This window comes from Oncorhynchus mykiss, chromosome 18 (genome assembly GCF_057628025.1).
Source record: "Oncorhynchus mykiss isolate SJ-2025 chromosome 18, ASM5762802v1, whole genome shotgun sequence".
Classification (NCBI taxonomy): domain Eukaryota; kingdom Metazoa; phylum Chordata; class Actinopteri; order Salmoniformes; family Salmonidae; genus Oncorhynchus; species Oncorhynchus mykiss.
Window position 1 is genome coordinate 12,878,469 of NC_143039.1, and position 27,531 is coordinate 12,905,999.

At 41.1% G+C, this 27,531-nt stretch overlaps 2 protein-coding genes across 8 annotated transcripts in view; one reads left to right on the forward strand and one right to left on the reverse strand.

Annotated features, from left to right (window-relative positions):
• The window catches only part of LOC118948156 (uncharacterized), a 166,423-nt gene that overhangs the window by 78,135 nt on the left and 60,757 nt on the right, over nucleotides 1-27,531 (forward strand). The window lies entirely within an intron of this gene.
• On the reverse strand, nucleotides 1,293-27,529 carry LOC110528928 (uncharacterized). Of its 7 annotated transcripts, none has more exons than XM_090207080.1 (5): nucleotides 27,308-27,529; nucleotides 17,913-18,151; nucleotides 14,990-15,163; nucleotides 7,460-7,642; nucleotides 1,293-5,092 (listed from the first exon to the last, which is right to left on the reverse strand). In XM_090207080.1, the coding sequence occupies exons 1-5, from the start codon at nucleotides 27,433-27,435 to the stop codon at nucleotides 4,338-4,340; spliced, it is 1,479 nt and encodes a 492-aa protein (XP_090063206.1). In that variant the 5' UTR covers nucleotides 27,436-27,529; the 3' UTR covers nucleotides 1,293-4,337. The 7 variants fall into 7 exon arrangements, with proteins under 7 accessions (XP_090063206.1, XP_090063205.1, XP_036829028.2 ...); XM_090207079.1 differs by having other exon boundaries at nucleotides 14,990-15,223; nucleotides 27,308-27,524; XM_036973133.2 differs by lacking the exon at nucleotides 27,308-27,529 and adding an exon at nucleotides 19,102-19,227 and having other exon boundaries at nucleotides 14,990-15,223.

Genomic DNA, 27,531 nt, shown 5'->3' on the forward strand with positions numbered 1-27,531 from the left:
GAATGGTAACACAAGCTTCCTCTCTGGTTCCATTATCCAATAGATAGATAGTGGGTAATTCTTGAATTGCATGGGAAATATTGTCTCTGGACTTTGGAACCTAATAAAACGCTGTTATTTTTTAAAAAGTTATATGAAATGAGTAAAAGACCAAGTCCATATTGTGGCAAGAACAGCTCAATTAAACCATTTGTAACAGAATTTTAGTTAGTCCAGCATAAAGCTTTCCTTTTAACACCATGGAGTGAATCCTTACCACCGCTACACCTGGCTATTGGCCACCGGAGTCTCGTCTGGCAGCCTAACAACTAATTCAGCCTCATTTACTGCTGATATGATTGACTTGATTAAATAAATATGGTTTCCACTGACTCCTTGTGGATTTGTGTAAGTCGATAAGAACCTTCTAGTTAAATAAAGGTTAAATTATAATAATAAAATATGTACATGGTAAAATCAACACTGTAAAACACACAAACACACACTCTTTAGGCCCACCTTCCTTTCTGCGTCGGACTCCAGCCTCGTGTCTGGGGTGGAACATCTACTTCTGAATGTACCATGCTTAGATTCCTAATGACATCTCAGATTGAACTGACACACTGCAAACAAGACACACTGGTTTGAAATGACAGAAATATGATTAATATATTTTAACAGAACAGGAAGTCCTATTAATATAGACATTGGTGATTTTACCACTGTAATATCAGATGGACATTATTATGTTGTGGTCATTGAATTGATTAGCCCACTAACCACGTGTTAAATGTGTAGTGTAGCCTACACTGTGTAGGACTATGAATTGGGCAGCTATAGGCTATTTGTTAATAGGATAATTATGTTCTGGACCGCAGACTAGCTACAAGCCCAGCAACAAATTGACTGGAGGCCAAACCTAGTTACCAAGACCCGTGGTATACTGTCAATTCAATTTCCCCCATCATCACAATACAGATCATTCAAATGTGTGGTTATAGTGCTAAACTTGAAGGACTCATTGTCTCTGTGAATTGAAATTATGCTGTTCCCCACCAGTGCCCTCAGAAGAGGAAACAACAATACAATGTAGTCTAACAACATCTCTCTCAAACAGCACAGATGTGATTCACTGTAGAAGCACTGGTCCTCTTACATTTTAATTCCAGGTTGCATATTACAATATTTAAGGGCATATCAGATGGTCTGTTCTGACCATAACAGTCACACCAAGCATAGGGTTGGTTGGTATAAGATTGAAATGGGTAAATAATGTACCCATGAAAACCCTATGAAATAGCTCCCCAATACCATCTGATGTATATATTTAATGTATTACATGACTGGTGACCACAGCCCTTCCAACAATACATTTAAATCATGTTTTACTGTGATTGTTCCACCCTGCTGAATGTTTTCAATGTATTCCATTTAAAATGTGTCTCCCAGTGCAGCTTTACTTCCAGGCTATTATGACACATCTGGCAGTTTCTTCTATGTTTCTAGGCCCAGTACAATGGAAAACATGTTTTTTTGGTCACTACCATTCCACGAAAATAACATGCTATATTTTCTTCATTGTACTACAATCCTACATTTTAGTACAGTTCTTCACATCAGGGTGCTGCTGCAGGCTCTCTGAGTCTCTTGACCATGTAAGGCGGGCGGGGCACAACGCACAAAGCTCAACTCACGCTCTCCACTTCCCTCCAGGAGTTATTTAGCAAGCATGACAACACATCTCTCCCGACAGACACAAGCAAAAAACTCTTGCATAAATGTAGCAGCCTATACATCTAATCATTAGTGATCTGACATGCTGTATTGCATGGAAACTGTAGGCTACTAACAACAGCAGCTACATAGTCTAGTTTACTATGGTCCTGTACCTCTGGCCAGGGTAAACAAAGTGGTAATGCTGTGTATTGTATATACAGTATTTCACTTCAAACAGTTTATTTCATTTAAGAGAAAAAAAAGCAGTTGCCCAGCATAAATTCATCTACAAACATTTTTCATTACAATCTTGTCACTTAGCAGATGCTCTTATCCAGAGCAACTTACAGGGCTAATAAGGGTTAATTGCCTTGCTCAAGGGCACAATGACAGACTTCGCACCTAGTCGGCTTGGGATTCAAACCTTGCAACCTTTCAGTTACTGGCCCAACACTCTTAACCGCTGGCTCCCTGCCAGATCAATTAACTTCAACACAGTTATTCAAATACATTCATCATCAATGACTAAAATAATAAATCTAGTATTAAAAGACAATTTTAATAAACACAAGTAGATTCATACTGTTTAAACAAAAGTTGAGTAATATTAAATAATCTACCCAAACAAATGCTTAAAAGTGATCATCACACCATCTTTATCTGATATACACTGTGTACAAAAAACCTTCCTAATATTGAGTTGCACCCCCCCCTTTGTCCTCAGAATTATCCAAGGTGTTGAGAGCATTACACAGGGATTCTGGCCCAATTCTTCCCACAATTGTGTCTAGCTGGGAGTGGATCTCTACTCTGAATAGCTCGTTCCATCTCCTCCCACAGATGAACAATTGGATTGAGATCTGGTGACTCGTCAGGCCACTGCAGTAAGGTGAATTCACTGTCATGTTCTTGGAACCATTCCTGGACAGGCCTTGTGGCATAATCCTGCTGAAGAAATCTATTTGCAGATGGATACACTGCTGCAGTGAAGGGATGCACCTGATTGGCAATGATGTTTAGAAATCCTGTGGTATTCAAAGTTGCTCCACTTTTATCAAGGGGCCCAGAGTGTGGCATGAATACAAACTCCACACCATCACCACCAGCCTGCAAAGATGACACGAGGCATGATGGATGTACTCGGGGTTTCCTCCATACCCCAGTCCTCCCATCAGCATGAAACAGCAGGAACAGGGATTCATCAGGCCAGGCAGTATGTTTTTCAAATTCTCCAGCGTCCAGTGTTTTCATTTCTTAGCCCACTGCAACTGCAGTCTCTTGTTTTCTGCTGAAAGCTAATGGGGATCCATAATAAATTCATAATAAAAACCACATCATTAAGGATTATAGTTTTCAGCTGGGTTCACCTATGTCATGGAAAGAGCAGGCGTCCCTTCATGTTTTGTACACTCTGTACATGTTGTGTCTACCAGCTCATTCCCACGGAAAACTGCAGAGAGAAGCAGTACCACCCAGTCAAGACATGAGACTTCTCACAGAGGATATTACACCCTAAGGCCAAATCCAAGGCCATCTCAATATCTTTACAGTAGAAGCTAACAAAACACACCAAAACTGACAAGGTGCACACTGATCAGTAAAGTAAAGAGAGGATAACATACATACTATAACGCTCCCTCTCCTCTGCACAGTTCTCTCACAGTGAGAAACAATTGGATTACAATACAGTGTTCTACGATTTCTTCATTTGATCCAATTCACTGTTACCACTTATTTAATGACATGATAATTAAGTGGAGTGACTAATCTTAGCTGGTCTGAAAGAACTGATGAGGCTTCTCTCCTTTATGTATACATTGGTGTCGTTTTAAATGGCCCAATCTGTAGAATTTCTTCTCACAGTCAATGAATGCAGTGATAAGGCTTCTCTCCTGTGTGTACACGTTCAAGTCATTTTAAGTGGCACAGAAGAGAGAAACTTGACACACAGTCAGAGCTGATGTAAGGCTTCTGTAGTAGCAGAATCAGAATTAGTTAGGTAACATTGATAAATAAGATGTTGCATTTACATAATAATTCTTATGTGAGATATGTCATTAGAATGTCTTCTTTTGGATAATACTGTTTGCAGTTATGCCTTCTCTGCCAGGGCTTAGTCACATTGGGCCCCAGAGAGGGGAGAGGTCAGGCATGTCTTCTTATGGGAATGTGTCTAATTATTTACATGTCTCCTCTGAGGTTGCCCTTATCTTGATTTAGTATATGACCTAAGAGGCTCACTGTCTTTTCTGATCTTGTCCAGGAGGGGGTGTATTTGATATATGCCATTGGATGAGGTAATGTTTTTGGTTCTAAGTGGTACCAAGAACAAGATAAGAACTTAGTTTAGGAGACCAAACTGAATGCTGTCTGGCTATGTGTGTCTTTGCTATAAAGGATCTCAGTTACCAATATGTAAGCACTCTCAGATAATTCATTTATAGACACTGAATTGATCTGAGAGTCACAGGGCTATGGTGACGCTCATATAATTAAAGATGGACTTTATGATAACTCTTGACTTGTGTGTGGTTTGCTCTCTCGTGATTTGGTAATACAGGACATTTCCACGACACTTCTCTCCTATGTGTGCTCTCTGATGACCTTTAAGCTCAGCTGTTGTTTTAAAACATTTTCTACAGTCAGATCAATGGTCCTTTCTGTTGACCTTGGTGTCTTTTTAAGGTGCTTAGTCGAGAAAACCTCTTTCCACAGTCAGAGCAGGAGTAAGGCTTCTCTCCTGTGTGTGTTCTCTGATGACGATTTAGCTCAGTTGATGTTGTGAAGCATTTTACACAGTCAGAGCATACGTAAGGCTTCTCTCCTGTATGCATACGTTCATGTGATTTTAAGTTGCTCAGTAGAGAGAACCTCTTCCCACAGTCAGAACAGGAGTAAGGATTCTCTCCTGTATGTATACGTACATGTGCTTTTAAGTTGCTCAGTTGAGAGAAACTCTTTCCACAGTCAGAGCAGGAGTAAGGCTTCTCTCCTGTGTGTGTTCTCTGATGACGTTTTAGCTCAGTTGATGTTGTGAAGCATTTTACACAGTCAGAGCATACGTAAGGCTTCTCTCCTGTATGTATGCGTTCATGTCGTTTTAAGTTGCTCAGTAGAGAGAAACTCTTTCCACAGTCAGAGCAGGACACAGGCTTCTCTCCTGTGTGTATCCGTTCATGCACTCTCTGATGAATGATCAGAACCTCTAATGTTGTGAAATTCTTTCCACAGTCAGTACAGGAATACAGATTCTCTCCTGTGTGTATTTTTAGGTGTATTTTCAGCTTTGATAGAAATGGGAAAATCTCCTCACAATGTGGGCAGTGATGAGATCTCTTAGCGCTATGATCTTCCTGCTGTTGCTCTCTGGATGCAGAGAACGTGGCAACATCGTTTCCTGTGTGAACAACATCAGAAGAACTAGTCAGTTGGTGGACAAACTTACTCATTCAAGGGTTTTTCTTTATTTTTACTATTTTCTACATTGTAGAATAAGTGAAGACATCGAAACTATGAAATAACACATATGGAATCATGTAGTAACCAAAAAAGTATTAAAATAAATCTAAATATATTTTAGATTCTTCAAAGTAGCCATCCTTTGCCTTGATGACAGCTTTGCACACTTGGCATTATCTCAACCAGCTTCACCTGGAAGGCTTTTCCAACAGTCATGAAGGAGCTCCCACTTATGCTGAGCACTTGTTGGCTGATTTTCCTTCACTCTGCAGTCCAACTCATCCTAAACCATCTTAATTGGGTTGAGGTCGGGGGATTGTGGAGGCCAGGTCATCTGATGCAGCACTCCATCACTCTCATTCTAAGTCAAATAGCCCTTACACAGCCTGGAGGGGTGTTTTGAGTCATTGTCCTGTTGAAAAACAAATGAGTCCCACTAAGCCCATACCAGATGGGATGGCATATTGCTGCAGACTGATGTGGTAGCCATGCTGGTTAATAAATCACTGAGTGTTACCAGCAAAGCACTCCACCATCACACCTCCATGCTTCACGGTGGGAACCACACATGCAGAGATCACTCATTCACCTACTCTGCATCTCACAAAGACACAGAAGTTGGAACTAAAAATCTGAAATTTGGACGAATCACACCAAATTACAGATTTCCCCTGGTCTAATGTCAATTGCTCGTGTTTCTTAGCCCAAGCAAGTCTCTTCTTATTGGTGTCCTTTAGTAGTGGTTTATTTGCATCAATTCGACCATGAAGGCCTGATTCACACAGTCTCCTCTGAACAGTTGATGTTGATGTGTCTGTTACTTTAACTCTGAAGCTGGTAACTAATGAACTAATCCCCTGCAGCAGAGGTAACTCTGGGTCTTCATTTCCTGTGGCGGTCCTCGTTAGAGTCAGTTTCATCATAGCGCTTGATGGTTTTTGCAACTGCACTTGAAGAAACTTTCAAAGTTCTATAAAAAATGTTCCGCATTGACTGACCTTCATGTCTTAAAGTAATGATGGACTGTCATTTCTCTTTGCTTATTTGAGCTGTTCTTGACATAATATGGCCTTGCTCTTTTACCAAATAGGGCTTTCTTCTGTATACCACCCCTACCGTGTCACAATACAACTGATTGGCTAAAACGCATTAAGGAAAGAAATTCCACAAAGTAACTTTCAACAAGGCACACCTGTTATTAATTTAAATGCATTCCAGGTGACTTCCTCATAAAGCTGGTTGAGAGAATGCCAAGAGTGTGCAAAGCATTCATCAAGGCAAAGGGTGGCTACTTTGAAGAATCTCACTTTTTTGGTTACTACATGATTACATATGTGTTACTTAAAGTTTGTTTTCGCTTATATTACAATGTAGAAAATAATAAAAATAAATAAAACCTTGGAATAAGTAGGTGTCCAAACCTTTGACTGGTACTGTCCATGTCAATCAAATTTATTTTATAAACACTTTTTACATCAGCAGCTGTCACAAAATGCTTTTCAGAAACTCAGCCTAAAACACCAATGAGCAAACAATGCAGGTGTAGAAGCACAGCGGCTCGGAAAAGTTAGAAAGAAATGTAGAGAGGAACCAGGCCCAAAGGGGTGGCCAGTCCTCTTCTGTCTGTACCGGGTGACATTATTCATATCAGTAGGCTGTACAATACAGGGGAATAAAACTATTCTAAAAGTGGGTAACAGATGAAAGCTAAAAAGGGGCGTGTCATCATCCACTCACTATAACAACCGTTAGTAACTACACAGACTCATTTCATATCATCCTCCACTCACTATCACAAGGGTTAGTAACTACACAGACTCATTTCATATCATCCTCCACTCACTATCACAAGGGTTAGTAACTACACAGACTAATTTCATATCATCCTCCACTCACTATCACAAGGGTTAGTAACTACACAGACTAATTTCATATCATCCTCCACTCACTATCACAAGGGTTAGTAACTACACAGACTAATTTCATATCATCCTCCACTCACTATCACAAGGGTTAGTAACTACACAGACTAATTTCATATCATCCTCCACTCACTATCACAAGGGTTAGCAACTACACAGACTCATTTCATAGAACTTTAAAACACTGGCAGATTGTCTACTTCACTTCTTTAGTCTACTAATAAAACAAATGCTGACAATACTCGTCAAACCATGCAGGTCTCAGTAGCATGAAACAACATCTACCTTCTCATTGAAACAGTTCATCATGAAACAGTTCTACTGCAACTTTTCATACACAGTGGGAAGTTGAAATGAACAACAAACTTAGAACCTGCTCTTACCATGAGAAACAGATTCCCCAATCTTCTCCTCCTCCTCCTCTTCATCTTTAATGATGACATTCAGCTCCAGTGTTTGACTGCAGTCTTCCAGCTTCACTGATGTCATCTCTGGATCCTGCAGTGCAAACTGGGCTCCACTGTCACAATCAGGACCCAGTGAATGAATATAGGTTTGGACATAGTCTGGAATGAGAGAGGCAGGCTGGGTTTGTACTCACTATTGATGTAACCGGCCTCAGACTTAATTCAAGTCGTCCTGTAGTAACAATGAGACACAAAAGTTATTGTCTTGACAGTTCTGGCACTTTCTTTATTCTCTAAAAATATATTATATTTCTTCTTGTTCAATTATCTAATTCAGTGCTTGACTTGGACTGAAATAGATACCGGTACTGTTTATATTTAGGTGCAGGAGCTCCACAATACAGTTGAGCTAATATTCTATAAGAGGAACATGAGCTCAAACAGTAGAAATTTGAGGTGCCGGTACTCAGTCAAGCACTGATCTCATTTCAAAAGATCTGGTAGCTAAGCATTGACAACAAAACATTATGTAATTCAAATTAGACAAAGTACAAGCTTTAAATTAGACTACACAATGTAAGTGCACTTAAACCATAGTAGACTCCACAAATTCACATACAGTGGGGCAAAAAAGTATTTAGTCAGCCACCAATTGTGCAAGTTCTCCCACTTAAAAAGATGAGAGGCCTGTAATTTTCATCATAGGTACTTCAACTATGACAGACAAAATGAGAGAAAAAAAAATCCAGAAAATCACATTGTAGGATTTTTAATGAATTTATTTGAAAAATTATGGTGGAAAATAAGTATTTGGTCACCTACAAACAAGCAAGATTTCTGGCTCTCACAGACCTGTAACTTCTTCTTTAAGAGGCTCCTCTGTCCTCCACTCGTTACCTGTATTAATGGCACCTGTTTGAACTTGTATCAGTATAAAATAAACATGTCCACAACCTCAAACAGTCACATTCCAAACTCCACTATGGCCAAGATCAAAGAGCTGTCAAAGGACACCAGAAACAAAATTCTAGACCTGCACCAGGCTGGGAAGACTGAATCTGCAATAGGTAAGCAGCTTGGTTTTGATGAAATCAACTGTGGGAGCAATTATTAGGAAATGGAAGACATACAAGACCACTGATAATCTCCCTCGATCTGGGGCTCCACGGACGATCTCACCCTGTGGGGTCAAAATTATCACAAGAACGGTGAGCAAAAATCCCAGAACCACACGGGGGGACCTTGTGAATGACCTGCAGAGAGCTGGGACCAAAGTAACAAAGCCTACCATCAGTAAATCCTGCACCATCATCAAATCCTGCAGTGCCAGACGTGTCACCCTGCTTAAGCCAGTACATGCCCAGGCCCGTCTGAAGTTTGCTAGAGAGCATTTGGATGATCCAGAAGAAGATCGGGAGAATGTCATGTGGTCAGATGAAACCAAAATAGAACTTTTTGGTAAAAACTGAACACGTCGTGTTTGGAGGACAAAGAATGCTGAGTTTCATCCAAAGAACACCATACCTACTGTGAAGCATGGGGGTGGAAACATCCTGCTTTGGGGCTGTTTTTCTGCAAAGGGACCAGGACGACTGATCCGTGTAAAGCAAAGAATGAATGGGGCCATGTATCGTGAGATTTTGAGTGAAACCCTCCTTCCATCAGCAAGGGCATTGAAGATGAAACGTGGCTGGGTCTTTCAGCATGACAATGATCCAAACACACCGCCCGGGCAACGAAGGAGTGGCTTCGTAAGAAGCATTTCAAGGTCCTGGAGTGGACTAGCTAGTCTCCAGATCTCAATTCCATAGAAAATCTTTGGAGGGAGTTGAAAGTCCCAAAACATCACTGCTCTAGAGGACATCTGCATGGAGGAATGGGCCAAAATACCAGCAACTGTGTGTGAAAACCTTGTGAAGACTTACAGAAAACGTTTGACCTCTGTCATTGCCAACAAAGGGTATATAACAAAGTATTGAGATAAACTTTTGTTATTGACCAAATACTTATTTCCACCATAATTTGCAAATAAATTCATTAAAAAAATCCTACAATGTGATTTTCTGGATTTTTTTTCTAATTTTGTCTGTCATAGTTGAAGTGTACCTATGATGACAATTACAGGCCTCTCTCATCTTTTTAAGTGGGAGAACTTGCACAATTGGTGGCTGACTAAATACTTTTTTGCCCCACTGTAAATGCCAAAATGACTCAAACATTTCGTACAAGGTGTTTTAGGCAGCACGTACCATTTTTAAAATAGTAATAGTATTTCTGTTACCATAGTAACATTTATAAAGATAGAAACAACGTAATGTGTCTGAATACTACAACACATGATAATCATTACATTCATCTTCAAAACTGTAGTGCGACTGTGAAATTGTCTCTCTGCACCCGCACTGAAGCCCATTGGCGCAGACAAGAGTGGACACTGACATTTTACCAGCTTGTGAATTTTACACAAAACCAATAACATGCTAAACAAAACTCAGAAATCTCAAATAAATATATTCTTTATTAAAATTACCTTGAGGAAATGTACATCCATTCAGACAAACCCAAAGCTTCTAGCTATGTGACTTGTAAAATAGTTGATCACAATCACCTGGTTTGACTCAAAAATAAAACATCAAACGTGATAATACCGTAACGGATGTTACCTAGCATGGTATGACATGTTCCTTCGATAATACATAGAAACCGACACAAAGGTTATCTTCTTGACATCACAGTTCTGGCGTTTTCTTTATTCTGAAGAATGGTGCCTGCCTGGAACTTCCTGTTCCCCCACTACCACAGTGCAGCCTCAGATAGAACAATGAGACAGATATTTCACCAGATGTATAAATGTGAAGCATCCGCTTAGCGTTTCAACTCACTACCAAATATGGTAGTGACAGGAAGCCCACTGGCACGCAGTGGGAGAAGATGGAACGAGATGTATTTTGTCCGACATTCTGCAAATGTTTTAATCTATGAAACATCTGATCTTAATACAGTTCTGTTCCCAAAACTAAAATATTTGATGAACAGATCTGTAGACTTTACCATTTGCAAAAGTTTTAAATAATTGCGTAATTTAGAAGAAACGTAAAAGCGAATTGAGTTATTGCACACGAGCGATTCACAGAAGAGTTCCCTAACAGAAATGTGCAGATGTGTTGTATAACGCACCAGTAGGATCTCGCTGACTCATGCTTGGCTCTGCCCACTATGACTGATCTGTTCCCATTGGAAACGACCAGCTGTGGTCTAATCTTGGATTAGTTATAAAAATAAAAAAAACTTGTGCAATTGTCCATTCATTCAGGGAGTGAGCTGCACATCATTGGGTGAGTCAGTGAAACTGGAAAGCTTGATTAGGACTATAACTTCCTCCTCATATTGTACAATGTGTTTCTCCTCACACCTGGCCTAGGCTATTGATGGATTAGAGACAAGGTTGTTTTTATTGACCTCAGATTCTCCATTTGTCAGTGTCAAAGCAGCCTGTCATTTTGGTCATTTGAGAGGTATTAAACCTGGACGACGCGGCGCAGAATTGGCCCAGCGTTGTCCGGGTTTGGCAGTCATTGTAAATAACAATTGGGTCTTAACTGACTTGCCTAGTTAAATAAAATAATAATTTAACTTTTAAGATTCTGTGAAAGTCTCCAGTCATCTAAAATTGCATGAAATTTGTTTTTAAAAGGCCACATTTTGCCAGAACGCTAAAGCCACGATAATGCATGCAATACTTTATTATAAAGGTATTTTATTTAATGTGTTCTGGTACCTCAGAGCCCCCCAGGTCACCCCCCCTCTTGGGATCACTTCCTTGTCATGGTATCTCTGTGCATTCAAATTGCCATCGATAAAATGCAATTGTGTTTGTTGTCTGTAGCGTATGCCTGCCCATATCATAACCCTGATACCACCATGGGGCACTCTGTTCACAACACTGACATCAGCAAACCACACGCCCACACAACACCATACACGGCAGTCTGTCGATGTGAGGCTGGTTGGGCATACTGACAAATTCTCTAAAACAACAAAGGTAGAGAAATTAACATTAACTGATCTGGCAACAGCTCTGGTGGAAAATCCTGCAGTCAGTTTGCCAATTGCATGCTCCCTTAAAACTTCAGACATCTGTGGCTTTGTGTTGTGTGAAAAAAAAACAGCCCATTTGAGTGGCATTTTTGTATTTATTAGAGATCACCATAAGCTGCTGCCAAGCACCTACTCTTGTCTCCAGCACAAGGTGCACCTGTGTATGATAATCATGCTATTTAATCAGCTTCTTGATATGCCACACCTGTGAGGTGGATGGATTATCTTGGCAAAGGAGAAATGCTCACTACCGGGGGATGTAAAACAAATGTGCACAACATTTGACCGAAATAAGTTTGTGTGTGTGGAACATTTCTGGGATATTTTATTTCACCTCATGAAACCAACACTTTGCATATTTCGTTTATATGTTTGTTCAGTGTATACAGTATTTTTTTTTTTTATCATGCAAAAACTATCAATAACGAAATGTAAATTAAACTAAATCAGCCTGCTTTTCTGTTCTAACCAGGTCCCTACACAGGCTGAGAAGGATCCTGTAAGAGCAGAACATTATCTGGTGACAGTAGTCCTTGTAGTCTTGGAGGCCCAGAAACTTCTCAGCTGTAGATATAATGATGTCCAGCTTCTTGGACTTCTTGTACAGTATAATTAATAACTGTGGCTATGAATACTAAAATATCCACCTTCACAATATGTGTATCCAGATCACTTGATTGACGTACAACATTTACAACTGGTTGTGGTGCATCCACCTACATATCTTCTATAGAACTGTGGCCTCTTGCCCTTATAACTCTCTTAAATACACTCAGGATGTAGTCATTAAAACTCGTTTTTCAACCACTCCACAAATTTCTTGTTAACAAACTAAAGTATTTGCAAGTCAGTTAAGACATCTAATTTGTGCATGGCACAAGTCATTTCTCCAACAATTGTTTACAGACAGATTATTTCACTTTCACTTATTTCACTTTTAATTCACTATATCACAATTCCAGTGGGTCAGAAGTTACACTAAGTTGACTGTGCCTTTAAAACAGCTTGGAAAATGATGTCATGGCTTTAGAAGCTTCTGATAGGCTAATTGACATGAGTCAATTGGAGATGTACCTGTGGCTGCATTTCAATGCCTACCTTCAAACGTAGTGCCTCTTTGCTTGACATCATGGGAAAATACAAATAAATAAGCCAAGACATCAGAAAAAAAAATTGTAGACCTCCACAAGTCATCTTTGGGAGCAATTTCCAAACACCTGAATGTAACACGTTCATCTGTACAAAAAATATAAACACCTTCTTTGGGATTTGGTTGGCGGATCGCATCCAACTCTTAGGTGCCTACACCTCCACCTACTGTACTGGTGTGAGGCCATTCATAGCCTACATACATTCAATTCATTGATATGCTAATTATTACAAAATTGCCCCGCCAACTATTTGCCCTCTACAAAAAGTGAGGAAAAATGTTATTGGTTCGTGCAGTAGACTGTGACCTCCTCCTCAGCCCCAATCGGCAGTACGCCCAGAACATTGTTCTGTTTCAAGGTCTCAGCACACGCAACAGCAAAATGTTAATTATGAATTATCAATAATGAATAAGCTAAATCATGCAAATATAACTTGTCTGAGTAAGCAGTGTAAAGGAGAACTAACGGGACTGCCCCGGCAGAGCTCCCGACCGACGTGTACTATGGTTCTTTAAGTTTGATGGAACCTCTCCAGCTTGTTGATAATAAAGAATGATACCTTTAAGTTTGACTTGTGGTGATTTTCTATAAACGCAAAAAAAAAAAACCCACCCCAGACCATGACGGACCCTCCACCTCACTCTAAAACCCACCCCAGACCATGACGGACCCTCCACCTCACTCTAAAACCCACCCCAGACCATGACGGACCCTCCACCTCACTCTAAAACCCACCCCAGACCATGACGGACCCTCCACCTCACTCTAAAACCCACCCCAGACCATGACGGACCCTCCACCTCACTCTAAAACCCACCCCAGACCATGACGGACCCTCCACCTCACTCTAAAACCCACCCAGACCATGACGGACCCTCCACCTCACTCTAAAACCCACCCCAGACCATGACGGACCCTCCACCTCACTCTAAAACCCACCCCAGACCATGACGGACCCTCCACCTCACTCTAAAACCCACCCCAGACCATGACGGACCCTCCACCTCACTCTAAAACCCACCCCAGACCATGACGGACCCTCCACCTCACTCTAAAACCCACCCCAGACCATGACGGACCCTCCACCTCACTCTAAAACCCACCCCAGACCATGACGGACCCTCCACCTCACTCCAAAACCCACCCCAGACCATGACGGACCCTCCACCTCACTCTAAAACCCACCCCAGACCATGACGGACCCTCCACCTCACTCTAAAACCCACCCCAGACCATGACGGACCCTCCACCTCACTCTAAAACCCACCCCAGACCATGACGGACCCTCCACCTCACTCTAAAACCCACCCCAGACCATGACGGACCCTCCACCTCACTCTAAAACCCACCCCAGACCATGACGGACCCTCCACCTCACTCTAAAACCCACCCCAGACCATGACGGACCCTCCACCTCACTCTAAAACCCACCCCAGACCATGACGGACCCTCCACCTCACTCTAAAACCCACCCCAGACCATGACGGACCCTCCACCTCACTCTAAAACCCACCCCAGACCATGACGGACCCTCCACCTCACTCTGAAAACCACCCCAGACCATGACGGACCCACCACCTCACTCTGAAAACCACCCCAGACCATGACGGACCCACCACCTCACTCTGAAAAACACCAAAAGAAAGATGCCCAGGGTCCCTGCTGATCTGCGTGAATGTGCTTTAGGCATTCCGCAAGGAGGCATGAGGACTGCAGATGTGGCCAGGGCAATAAATTGCAATGTCCGTACTGTGAGATGCCTAAGACAGCGCTACAGGGAGACAGGATGGACAGCTGATCGTCCTCGCAGTGGCAGACCACGTGAAACAACACCTGCACAGGATCGGTACATCCGAACATCACACCTACAGGACAGGTAGAGGATGGCAACAACTGCCCAAGTTACACCAGGAACGCACAATCCCTCCATCAGTACTCAGACTGTCCGCAATGCACTGAGAGAGGCTGGACTGAGGGCTTGTCGGCCTGTTGTCAGGCAGGTCCTTACCAGACATCACCAGCAAAAACTTTGCCTATGGGCACAAATTCCCCCCAGAAATGTCTGGGAACTTGCAGGTGCCTTGGTGGAAGGGTGGGGCAACATCTCACAGTAAGAACTCGCAAATCTGGTGCAGTCCATGAGGATGAGATGTACTGCAGTCCTTAAACAGTTCATCATGAAACAGTTCTACCGCAACTTTTCATACACAGTGGGAAGTTGTAACGAACAACACAATTAGATAGAACCTGCTCTTACCATGAGAAACCGATGTCCCAATCTTCTCCTCCTCTTCTTCCTCTTTAATGTTGACATTCAGCTCCAGTGTTTGACTGCAGTCTTCCAGCTTCACTGATGCCATCTCTGGATCCTGCAGTGCAAACTGGGCTCCACTGTCACAATCAGGACCCAGTGACTGTAGGTTTGGACTCACTGTGGAAGGAGAGAGGTAGGCTGAGGTTGTCCTCACTGTTGATGTTAACGGCCTCATACCTGAGTCGGCAAGTAGTACAAGAGAAACAGACCCAAAAGTTATTTTCTTGAAAGTTCTGGCAAGGTCTTTCTTCTCTATAAAATATATTCTATTTTTTCTTGTTCAATTATCTAATTCAGTGCTCGACTTGGACTGAAAAAGTTGCCGATACTCATTTTGGGTGCCGGTACTGTTTATATTTAGGTGCAGGAGCTCCACAATACTTTTGAGCTAAAACTTAACCTATAGTAGATAAATGCATAAATTGCTCAAAAACCATTTAGTACAAGGTTACAGTTTGTTTTAGGCAGCACGATGTGCTATTTTCCTTAATAACCTACTATTCACTATTTTACTTTAAAAAAAATATATATATATATATATTTCCTGTTCACACCATAGTAACATTTATAGATAAAGACATACTGAATTTGTCAACGTTATTACACATGTAGAAAAAAGATAAATCATTACATTTAAAGATAATCAAAACAGTAAACCGTAGCTGTAACATTGTCTCCCTCTGCTACATCCACACTTCCTGAACTGAAGTCCGTTGACGCAGACCGAGCGGTGCCGCCATTTAACCAGCTTGTGAATTTTTCCTGTCATGGAGCTCTACGGACAATTCCTTTCGACCTCATGACTTGGTTTTTGCTCTGACGTGCACTGTCAAATGTGGGCCCTTATATAGACAGGTGTGTGCCTTTCCAATCATGTCCAATCAATTTAATTTACCACAGATTGACAACAATCAAGTTATAGAAATATCTCAAGGATGATCAATGAAAACAAGATGCACCTGAGCTCAATGTCGATTCTCATAGCAAAGGGTTTGAATACTTTTGTAAATAATTTCTGTTTTAAATTGTTTATAAATGTGAAAACATTCCTAAAAACCTGCGTTTGCTTTGTCATTAATGGGGTATTGTATGTAGATTGATGAGGAACGTTTTTTAATTAATTAATTTTAGAATAAGGTACCTTCTCCGCTATGCAATCTGGTTTCCGAGCTGGTCATGGGTGCACCTCAGCCACGCTCAAAGTCCTGAACAATATCATAACCACCATCGATAACAGACAGTACTGTGCAGCCGTATTCATCGACCTGGCCAAGGCTTTCGACTGTCAATCACCGTATTCTTATCGGCAGACTCAACAGCGTTGGATTCTCAAATGACTGCCTTGCCTGGTCCACCAACTACTTCTCAGATAGAGTTCAGTGTGTCAAGTCGGAGGGCCTGTTGTCCGGACATCTGGCAGTCTCTATGGGCGTGCCACAGGGTTCAATTCTCGGGCCGACTCTTTTCTCTGTATATATCAATGATGTAGCACTTGCGGTTGGTGATGCTCTGATCCACCTCTACGCAGACGACACCATTCTGTATAAATCTGGCCCTTCTTTGGGCACTGTGTTAACAAACCTCCAGATGAGCTTAAATGCCATACAACATTCCTTCCTGTGGCCTCCAACTGCTCTTAAATGCAAGTAAAACTAAATGCATGCTCTTCAGCCGATCGCTGCCCGCACCCGCCCGCCCGACTAGCATCACTACTCTGGACAGTTCTGACTTAGATTATGTGGACAACTACAAATACCTAGGTGTCTAGTTAAGACTGTAAAATTTCCTTCCAGACTCACATTAAGCATCTCCAATCCAAAATAAAATATAGAATTGGCTTCCTATTTTGCAACAAAGCCTCCTTCACTCGTGCAGCTAAATACACCCTCGTAAAACTGACTATCCTACCAAATCCTTGACTTTGGCGATGTCATTTACAAAATAACCTCCAACACTCTACTCAACAAATTGGATGCAGTCTATCACAGTGCCATCCGTTTTGTCACCAAAGCCTCATATACTACCCACCACTGCGACATGTACGCTCTCGTTGGCTGGCCATCGCTTCATACTCGTCGCCAAACCCACTCGCTCCAGGTCATCTATAAGTCTTTGCTTGGTAAAGCCCCACCTTATCTCACTCAGCTCACTGTTCACCATAACAATACCCACCCGTAGCTCGCGCTCCAGCAGGTATATCTCTCTAGTCACCCCCAAAGCCAACTGCTCCTTTGGCCACCTGTCCTTCCAGTTCTCTGCTGCAAATGACTAACTAATTGCAAAAATCACTGAAGCTGGAGACACTCACTAACTTTAAGCATCAGCTGTCAGAGCAGCTTACCGATCACTGCACCTGTACACAGCCCATCTGTAAATAGCCCACCCAACTACCTCATCCCCATCTTATTTATTTTTGCTATTTTGCACCCCAGTAACTCTACTTGCACATCATCATCTGTACATCTATCACTCCAGTGTTAATGCTAAATGGTAATTATTTCGCCACTATGGCCTATTACCCCCTAATCTTACTACATTTGCACACACAGCATATAGATTTTTCTATTGTGTTATTGACTGCATGTTTGTTTATCCCATGTGTAACTCTGTGTTTGTGTCGCACTGCTTTGCTTTATCTTGGCCAGGTCGCAGTTGTAAATGAGAACTCGTTCTCAACTGGCCCACCTGGTTAAATAAAGGTGTTCTCAACTGGCCCACCTGGTTAAATAAAGGTGTTCTCAACTGGCCCACCTGGTTAAATAAAGGTGAAATAAAATAAATAAAACAGTTCTACAGCAACTTTTCCTGCACAGTGGGAAGTTGGAATGAAAAACACCAACTTTAGTTAGATAGAACCTGCCCTTACCATGAGAAACAGATGTCCCAATCTTCTCCTCCTCTTCTTCATCTTTAATGTTGGCATTCAGCTCCAGTGTTTGACTGCAGTCTTCCAGCTTCACTGATGCCATCTCTAGATCCTGCAGTGCAAACTGGGCTTTGCTGTCACAATCAGGACCCAGTGACTGTAGGTTTGAACTCAGTGTGGAAGGAGAGAGGAAGGCTGGGTTTGTCCTCACTGTTGATGTTACTGGCCTCAGACTTAATCTGAGTCGGCCAGTAGTAATAAAGAGAAACGGACACAAAAGTTAGTGCCAGAACTGTCAAGACTTACTTTATTCTCAAACAATATGGTTAATATTTAGGTGCAGGAGCTCCACAATACAGTTGAGCTAATATTCTATAAGAGGAACATGAGCTCAAACAGTAGAAATTTGAGGTGCTGGTACTCAGCTCCGGTGAGCTCCTGTTCAAGTCAAGCACTGATCTCATTTCAATAGATCTGGTAACTAAGCATTGACAACAAAACACGAATTCATACACATTAGACAAAGTATACACTTTAAATTAGGCTACACAACTTAAATTCACTTAATCTATAGTAGATTTCCTTAATTCACATAAATGCCTCAAAAACATTTAATACGGGGTTGCAGTATGTTTCAGGCAGCACTATGTACTATTTTCCTAAATAACCTTTCCCTGTATTATTTCAATCAAAAAACAATGGTCTTTCCGTTCACACCATAGTAACATTTATAGATAGACAGAAACTGAATGTCTCTGAATATTAGTTCACATGTAGAAAACTGATAATCATTACATTCAGCTCCAAAACAGCAGTGCAACCGTAAAATTGTCTTTCTCTGCTGCACCCTCACTGCCTGAACTGAAGTCCGTTGATGCAGACCGAGGGGGAACCGCCATTTTACCATCTCCTGAACTTTACACAAAACCAAAAACGACATGTTTAACGAATCCAGAAATCTAAAATAAATGGATCCTTAATGAATTTACCTTGACGAAATTATATACATCCACTCAGACTAACCCAACGTCTATGTGATATGTAAAAAAAAAAGTGATCACGTTCACTCATGCGGTTTGACATAAAAATAGCACATAAAACCTTCATCAAACGTGATAATACCTTGACGCATTTGTTACCTAGCATGGTATTACATGTTCTTTCGATATTAGAACGTGCTATTACATACCAGTAGTAATACATTAGAAACGGACACTAAAGTTGTCGTCTCGACTGCACAATTCTGGCGTATCCTTTATTCTGAAGAATGATGCGCGCCTGCGCGGAACTTCCTGTTCCCCCACTACCAGTTTCTAAACCCAGAGACGTAAAAACGCGAGACTTCAGAGAACGCTTGTGAAGCGGACCAATCCGTGGTTTGACAAGTCAATGAGAGAAGTGAACAATTCTGATACTTTTGCAGCGGCTAATGGAGATCCTAATAAATACCAAAAAGATTCCGTCGGTACACACTTGATACATGGCCATTCTTTTATCAATTTCATAACTGCAGTGGTTTATTCACAATAGCTCTCACTGCGTATCTTACGTATCTCAGCATCACGTGAGTAGGCAGACACTCTTCACTCTTCCAGCGAAACTCCAGATATAACACATTTAACGGTGCCCTGCTCCGAAAAACAATGCTCTCTCCTTCTGCTCTTCTGAGACGCATGAAATCAAAACAAAACCACTACTGGTCACTGACTGACTCTACCTTTCCTCATGCCTCCTTTACCATCTTCCTGACCTCAAATGAATCGCGCTCCAAAAGAAACCAATGTTCGTTTACAACCTTTGGTCGGTTTGCTCCATTTTTCGTTGTCTCCGTCTTCCATTGATACTTACCAACTTTATTCAACTGGGAGATATCAGACTCGAACAGCACATCCGCTTCGCAATATTTCCCTCCCCAAAACCAGACACACCCCGCTACGGACTAACTCCTGAATGTACAGTATAACCATGCATTGAATAAAGCCAACAACTACAGGTTAAATGACAATTTCACGCTGGTTTAGTAATGGCATCAGTGGCGATGTCTATCAGACTTTATTTCGCCCAAAATTGTCCGCCTGTTTTGATCCAAAACTAGCCGAAGGTCAGCCTGATCAGCTTGTACTCATTGAAATGCATTAGATACACGAATACATGTATACAATATTGCATGAGTTTGATTATTTTTTGATATACACAATAATGAAATATATTTATTTAAAATTAAAATAAAAAAATCGAATATCTTGTAAGATGTTCTGATATAGACAGAATGACTGAAAATTACCTTAAAATCAGTAATTTACAATTTCACAATGGAATTTATAACTGTCATGTCTCCAAACTGGGAGAAGCAGAAAGAGCAAGTCATTCACCCGACATTTGTTCCTCATGACGGCAACACAACGATACGAGGATAATTGTAAGAATCAACATTTCTGAAAACGTTTCTGTTAATGTCGCAAACTAATTTTCTCTAGGCTAACATAAGCAACTCTGCCTGGATACTTACATGCTAACTAATAAGCTACCGTTAACATGCTAGTTAACACTAACTTAGTTGCTAGATAGGCGGGAAAGCAGGGCCAACATATTTGATGGTTGTACAAACTGTCAGCTAGTTTACTGTATCTGTTTAGCTAACTACGGTTAGCTTTGTTTTCTGGTAACGGGTGTGGAGTCATTATTTGACCATTACATTTTTTTTAACTAGCTAGACATCAACGTTACTCTCTGGGTACCTACGGTGAAGCTGGTTGGTTTGCTAACTAACTGTAGTATGGGTTAGCTATCTAGCTAGCTAAGAACGTTAGCTCACAGGGGAGCTAATCGCCTAATCTTACAATTATATGCAGTGTGTGCAAATGTAGTTTCTATTGTGTTGACGGAAAGTTTGTTTATCCCATGTGTAACTGTGTTGTTTTTGTCGCACTGCTTTGCTTTATCTTGGCCAGGTCGCAGTTGTAAATAAGAACTTGTTCTCAACTAGCCTACCTGGTTAAATAAAGCTGAAATAAATCAAATAAAAATAAGTCACTTCCAGGGTTTCAAACAGTCTCTTGACACAGATTGCAAGGTTAAGCAACATTGGTGGAAAGAACACAAAGGACTGTGCCCACAAGGTCATGGACAGGTATGTCATATCTTTAGAATAGATCCAATAAGAAAGTCATTTTAAAAGGTATCATTAGTGATAAACTGTCTGCAACAAAGACAGTAAATCCAACAGCCTTATCTCCTCAGCAGTTTGATAGTGTTCAATTCACAAAGAACATCCTGTGTGTGCTTGACTTTCAGGCTCTTTACCAATGGCCTGATGTCCTTGTTCAACTTCAACGTGTCGTGTACTTCTAGAAGTAGTGGGTGGAGGAGTCAGGTGCAGAGAGCAGGGTAGTAGATACGTGGATAGTTTATTCCCAAAGTAACAATGTCGGTCAACTCCACACACACGGGCGCTATAAGACCCAGGACGAAACGGTTCGGGAAAAATAACATCCACAGAAATCACACACATCAAATAACAGAAAACAAGCCCGCACGAAAGCCGGTATGCCTACTGGGTTTAAATAGCCCAAAACCTAAACAAGAAACAGGTGCAACTAATCAGACAACACTAAATGAAACAGAAAAGGGGATCTGTGGCAGCTGGTAGGCCCGCGACGACGACGTCGCCCGAACAGGAGGAGGCACCATATTCGGCGGGATTCGTGACACAACGGCGATCACGCAAAACGGGGATTAGGAAACACAACTGTGTACTCTTGTCAACCGTACCTATAAACATGTCATTATTCTGTAGGATATTTTGTATTAATAACTGGGTGGTGAGAGCCCATGAGAGCCCATGTGTTATGATGACATTTATCATGGCTGTGAGTGTCATAGCCATAAAAGAAAAGTCCTCAGGGTTTTGTGGTGCCGTAACCACACAATACATGGTTACAGTCTGTATCCAAGTGTAACGGATGTGAAACGGCTTGCTTAGTTAGCGGTGGTCTGCGCTAAATAGCGATTTAATCGGTGACGTCACTTGCTGAGACCTTGAAGTAGTAGTTCCCCTTGCTCTGCAAGCGCCGCGGCTTTTGTGGAGGGATGGGTAACGATGCTTCGTGGGTGACTGTTGTTGATGGTTCGCGCCCGGGTATGGGCGAGGGGACGGTCTAAAGTTATACTGTTACACAGGCACGCCGAGTTGCGTTGTGCATTAAAAAAAACTTTACACCCTCCCATTGCTTAAAGGGTCACTAAGGTCGTATAATCAAAATGACCTGCTCTGTCTGTTTTAATAGGCTAGATTCTTATTTTGTCTTCTAAACCAATTTTTAATTTGCATGGTGGTAATTTGTGTGGTCCCTTTTTGAGAAGAATGGTTTAGGAGCTTGGCAATTTTGAATGAGGTGATCATGTGACCTTAATGACCTTTTAACCTATTGACTCGCAAGTTCTAAAAGTGTATAACGGTCTGCCCAACATGACATTTTCTCAAATTCTGTTTTATTTATTTTGCTATGCTTTAGCCCTAATAAATGCTTCACCATGTTTCTTTTCTCCGTTAGACTCTCTGGTATGTCATTATGCTGGTTTTGTTCTGCTTTCTGGCCTGTTATCAATTAGTCCTTATTATTACTTCATTTCATCACACAGCCTACTGGTCCTGCATTTAAATGCAGTGAAGCATTCTCTTGAATAATTAGCCTACAGTATACAATGGACTTAATAATAATAATAAAGGCTTTAGCATTTTTTTTCATTAGTACAGATCAACTCTCTGGAACAGCTATCATTTATTTTGTGTTGTTTACACTGTTCCAAGCCATCAGAAAAAAAAAAAAAAATAATAATAATAATAATAATAATAATAATAATATATATATATATATATATATATATAGCAGAATACAGCACTTGTTTGGCACATGCAGCGCTGGCTCCTTCCTCTCTCTATGAGCTCAAGCCAAATGTCTTTCATACGCCTGACATTGACTTTGTCTCCTGAGCGACCAGTCGGCGAAACATTCCCCCATTTTCAAGTAGATTTATTTATATATTTTTTACTTGCGATCTCCGCTTACTGACAAATATATTAGGCTAGTGTTCAGATTTTACCAATGAATGTGATAATAGTCTATTAGGGAGGAGTGAAAGAGACAACTTGCACCATTCAAACGGGCCCTCGTCTTTTCTACACTGCGTGCAAGTTTGAGCCCAGCCCTAATCAATTGTCAGCCCCTAAGAAGGACAACTTTAACCAAACTTATCTTGTAAATTGCTTTTTGTCTTTGATAGACACAGAAAAGCAAACACATTTATCCACTTATAAATTATTCTGAATAAATGTAATAAATGATCATTATTACTGCACAACACAAAATAGCCACCATTGGTTAGTGATAAACCATGGGTTTGAGCCCTGATTTAAGTGCCGTGGGGAACCTGTAAAATAATCCATATCTATTAGTCTTTTCTATAATTTACTGTGTTTATTTTGGTGTTACAGCTGCAGTCAAGAAATGGAACAGCCAGGCCACTGACCATGATGTTCGGAGAGCTGTGGCAGACCACCTCAAGCATGTGTAACCGATGTGAAATGGCTAGCTATTTAGCGGTGGTGCGCGCTAATAGCGTTTCAATCGGTGACGTCACTCGCTCTGAGACCTGAAGTAGTTGTTCCCCTTGCTCTGCAAGGACCGCATCTTTTGTGGAACAATGGGTAACGATGCTTTGTGGGTGTCAGTTGTTGATGTGTGCATAGGGTCCCTGGTTCGAGCCCGGGTCGGGGCGAGGGGACGGATGAAAGCTATACTGTTACATTGGTGCCGTGACCCGGATCACTGGTTGCTGCGGAAAAAGAGGTCAAAAGGGGGGTGAGTGTAACCGATGTGAAATGGCTAGCTAGTTAGCGGTGGTGCGCGCTAATAGTGTTTCAATCGGTTACGTCACTCGCTCTGAGACCTGAAGTAATTGTTCCCCTTGCCCTGCGGATTTTGAGGCGTGATAGGTAACGATGCTTCGTGGGTGTCAGTTGTCTATGTGTGCAGAGGGTCCCTGGTTCGAGCCCGGGTCGGGGTGAGTGAACGGATGAAAGCTATACAGTTACACATGCTCCTGGTAGAGCCGGAGGTGATGGTTTCCACATCACCACCACATAGGGTCATTGTGTGGTTTTCCACTTTTGAGTGTGACTCCAAATCCAGACCTCCATGGGTTGATAAATTTGATTTCCATTGATCATTTTTGTGTGATTTTGTTGTCAGCACATTCAACAATGTAAAGAAAAAAGTATTTAATAAGAATATTTCATTCATTCAGATCTAGGATGTGTTATTTTAGTGTTCCCTTTATTTTTTTTTGAGCAGTGTAGTTAATATACTGCACCAACTACATAAATATATGATCGTGTCCATTGTCTTCTATTTGGACTTTAAAACGCAGACAGCAGCGCCGCCATTTTACCAGCTCGTGAGCCTTTTTTAAAAATACACATAACCAATAACATAAAACGAACTCAGAAATCTCAAATAAATTGAATATTTTTAAATTACCTTGACGAAATGGTGTACATTAAGTCAGACAAACCCAAAATCTCAAGGTATATGACTTGTAAAATCGTTTTCATCACGACACAAATTTAACATAGGAAACCTGGCAATCCCTTGACGGATTTGTAACCTATCATGTTCTTTCGATTTTAGATAGCACGTTTAAACTATTACCTACCGGTAGTAATACATAGAAACGGAGACAAAAAGCACCGTCTTCACAGCACAGATTCTGAACAAAGATGCGCGGCCATAGAGATAGATAGAGGACTTATCTTTGTGTCTGTGTCATTATAGCGTCAGTGACAGAATTGAGGGGATTCGATTAGTTTGGCCTGGGCTCCCGGATAGGCGTGTTTTGCACGGGGTGAAAGTTGATGGCATTTGTTTTGTTTTTGGCCAGGTGCCACATTCAAAGCCCAAACAAAAGTGATGTAATTAACCACTTGGAGTAATGAGTAGGATTCTGTGTTTTTCACATGAAAAAGTTATTGATTGTGATAAAAAGCTTTATCTGCCTTCAATTAAACCTGGTTTAAAAAATTAGAACAAATATTTTATGGAAAAGAGCTGTTTCTGGATGATGCACCATGCTGCCTTGTTGACAGAATGACCGAAAGGCGCAGATTACTGTTGCTATTTGAGAAGGGCACTAATCCCTTGCCAGATTTGCCTGTTCACCATTTACATCACGGGCCATAGACCGGTGGCCCCGTGGCTCAGCATAATCCCTACTGACGAGCCAGCTGGAGATGACTCCAACAGAGTCAGGAGGGATCAGCCAATGAAGTTGGAAGTACCACCCAGTTGACTACATTAAAATGGTGAAAGCCAGCAATGCATTGAGTTATATTAAGAACGAGAGACAGCCTCCAAGATGGCCGACCATTGTTTTGAACGTAATCTACTCACGGTCAGATACGCCTATTCAAGGAGGCTGACATCTTGCTAGATTCCGGTTTCAGGAGCCCATTAGTAAATGTTAGTGGCGGTCTGTGCCTTTAAGACAAGGGAGGACAGGTCTTTTTTTTATGAGCATGGCCTTATTTCTATAACAGCATATTGGATGACTATCATTCACCCAGCTCAATGTAACATCGACAGGTTTAGGCTACTACATGATACTCTAATTTTCCCTATACCCTTCAAGTGGTTGCTACAACCTAGCCTATGAATGAAAGTTTACAACGTAGGTGCACAGGTCGAGAGAAATCTGAGTAATCAAGGTGACATTGACACATTCAATACCGTCTTGCACACTCTTACCTGTATCTATCTGATCTGGGGTGTAATCATTAGTCCAACAGTTGCAAACAAGAGTTTCTATTAGACAAATACCGGTATATTTATCTTTGATTTCATTTGCTTCATTTTAAGGAACGTTTTTTCAACAGAATTGGCGGAATGAATATACCCCTGATCTCACACACAAACACAGTTCACTTTCAAAGCAGCCACATACAAACAGCAGATCCTGGACTATCCATTTACTTCAGTCAGTCGGTCTCATCTTCTAATGTCAGGAACCCATCACATTGAATGAGCAATGTGGACGAGAGCAAGTGAGTGATTTCCATTGTTTTTCACATCCATTACACGTGCAAGCTCTTCCATGTAATAGCATGAATATAAAACATTAATAACTTTAGCTGTGATTTGTGGGGGGGGGGGGGAAGAAAAGAAAAATCGGCCTTGAAGACAATTCATGGACAAATTCCATTGATATACGTTTGGCACAAAGGTGATAACGAAACGGTCTTTTTTGTCATTTTGAAAATTGTCGTCTCTGGGGTGTCTATTGGAATGATCTTTCTGGAAAGGTGGCATCCTATGACGGTGCCACGTTGAACGTCACTGAGCTCTTCAATAAGGCCATTCTACTGCCTATGTTTGTCTATGGAGATTGCATGGTTGTGTACCTCAATTTTATACACCTGTCAGTTAAGGGTGTGGCTAAAACAGTAAAATCAACTCATTTGAAGGGGTGTCCACATACTTTTGTCAATGTAGTGTGTAAACATTAGCCTATAGGCTTATTTCAATGTTGAAATACATTTAATTGTCAATCAAGTGAGTTCTGTTTTGCTATTTGTAGGCTTGTCTGTAATGTGTCTCAATAGACACGAAGTGTACAAAACATTGGAAACACCCTTAAAACTTCTTATGGCTGAGAGCCCGCTAACGGGATTGATATGACAACAGCCAGTGAAAGTGAAGTGGCAAATTCAAACAATAGAAATCTCACAATTAAAATTCCTCACACATACAAGTATCTCATACCATTTTAAAGGTAATCTTGTTGTTAATCCCACCACAGTGTCCGATTTCAAAAAGGCTTTACAGCGAAAGCACCAAAAATGATTATGTTAGGTCTTCACCAAGTCACAGAAAAACACAGATTTTTTCCAGCCAAAGAGAGGAGTCACAAAAAGCAGAAATAGAGATAAAATTAATCACTAACCTTTGATGGTCTTCATCAGATGACACTCATAGGACTTCATGTTACACAATACATGTATGTTGTTCGATAAATTGCATATTTATATCCAAAAATCTCAGTTTACATTGGCGTGTTATGTTCAGTAGTTCCAAAACATACTGTGATTTTGCAGAGAGCCACATCAATTTACATAAATACTCATAATAAATATTGATGAAAGATACAACTATTATACATGAAACTTTAGATAAACTTCTCCTTAATGCATCCGCTGTGTCAAATTTCAATTAAACTTTACGGAAAAAGCATACCATCCAATAATCTGAGTACGGCGCTCAGAGACCAAACCAGCCAAAGAAATATCCGCCATGTTGTGGAGTCAACATTAGTCAGAAATAGCATTATAAATATTCACTTACCTTTGATCTTCATCAGAATGCACTCCCAGGAATCCCAGTTCCACAATAAATGTTTGTTTTGTATGATAATGTCCATCATTTATGTCCAAATTCCTTGTTGTTCGCGTGTTCAGCCCAGTAATCCACATTCATGACGCACGAGCAGACAAAGTCGAAAAGTTCCGTTACAGTCCATAGAAACATGTCAAACGATGTATAGAATCAATCTTTAGGATGTTTTTAAC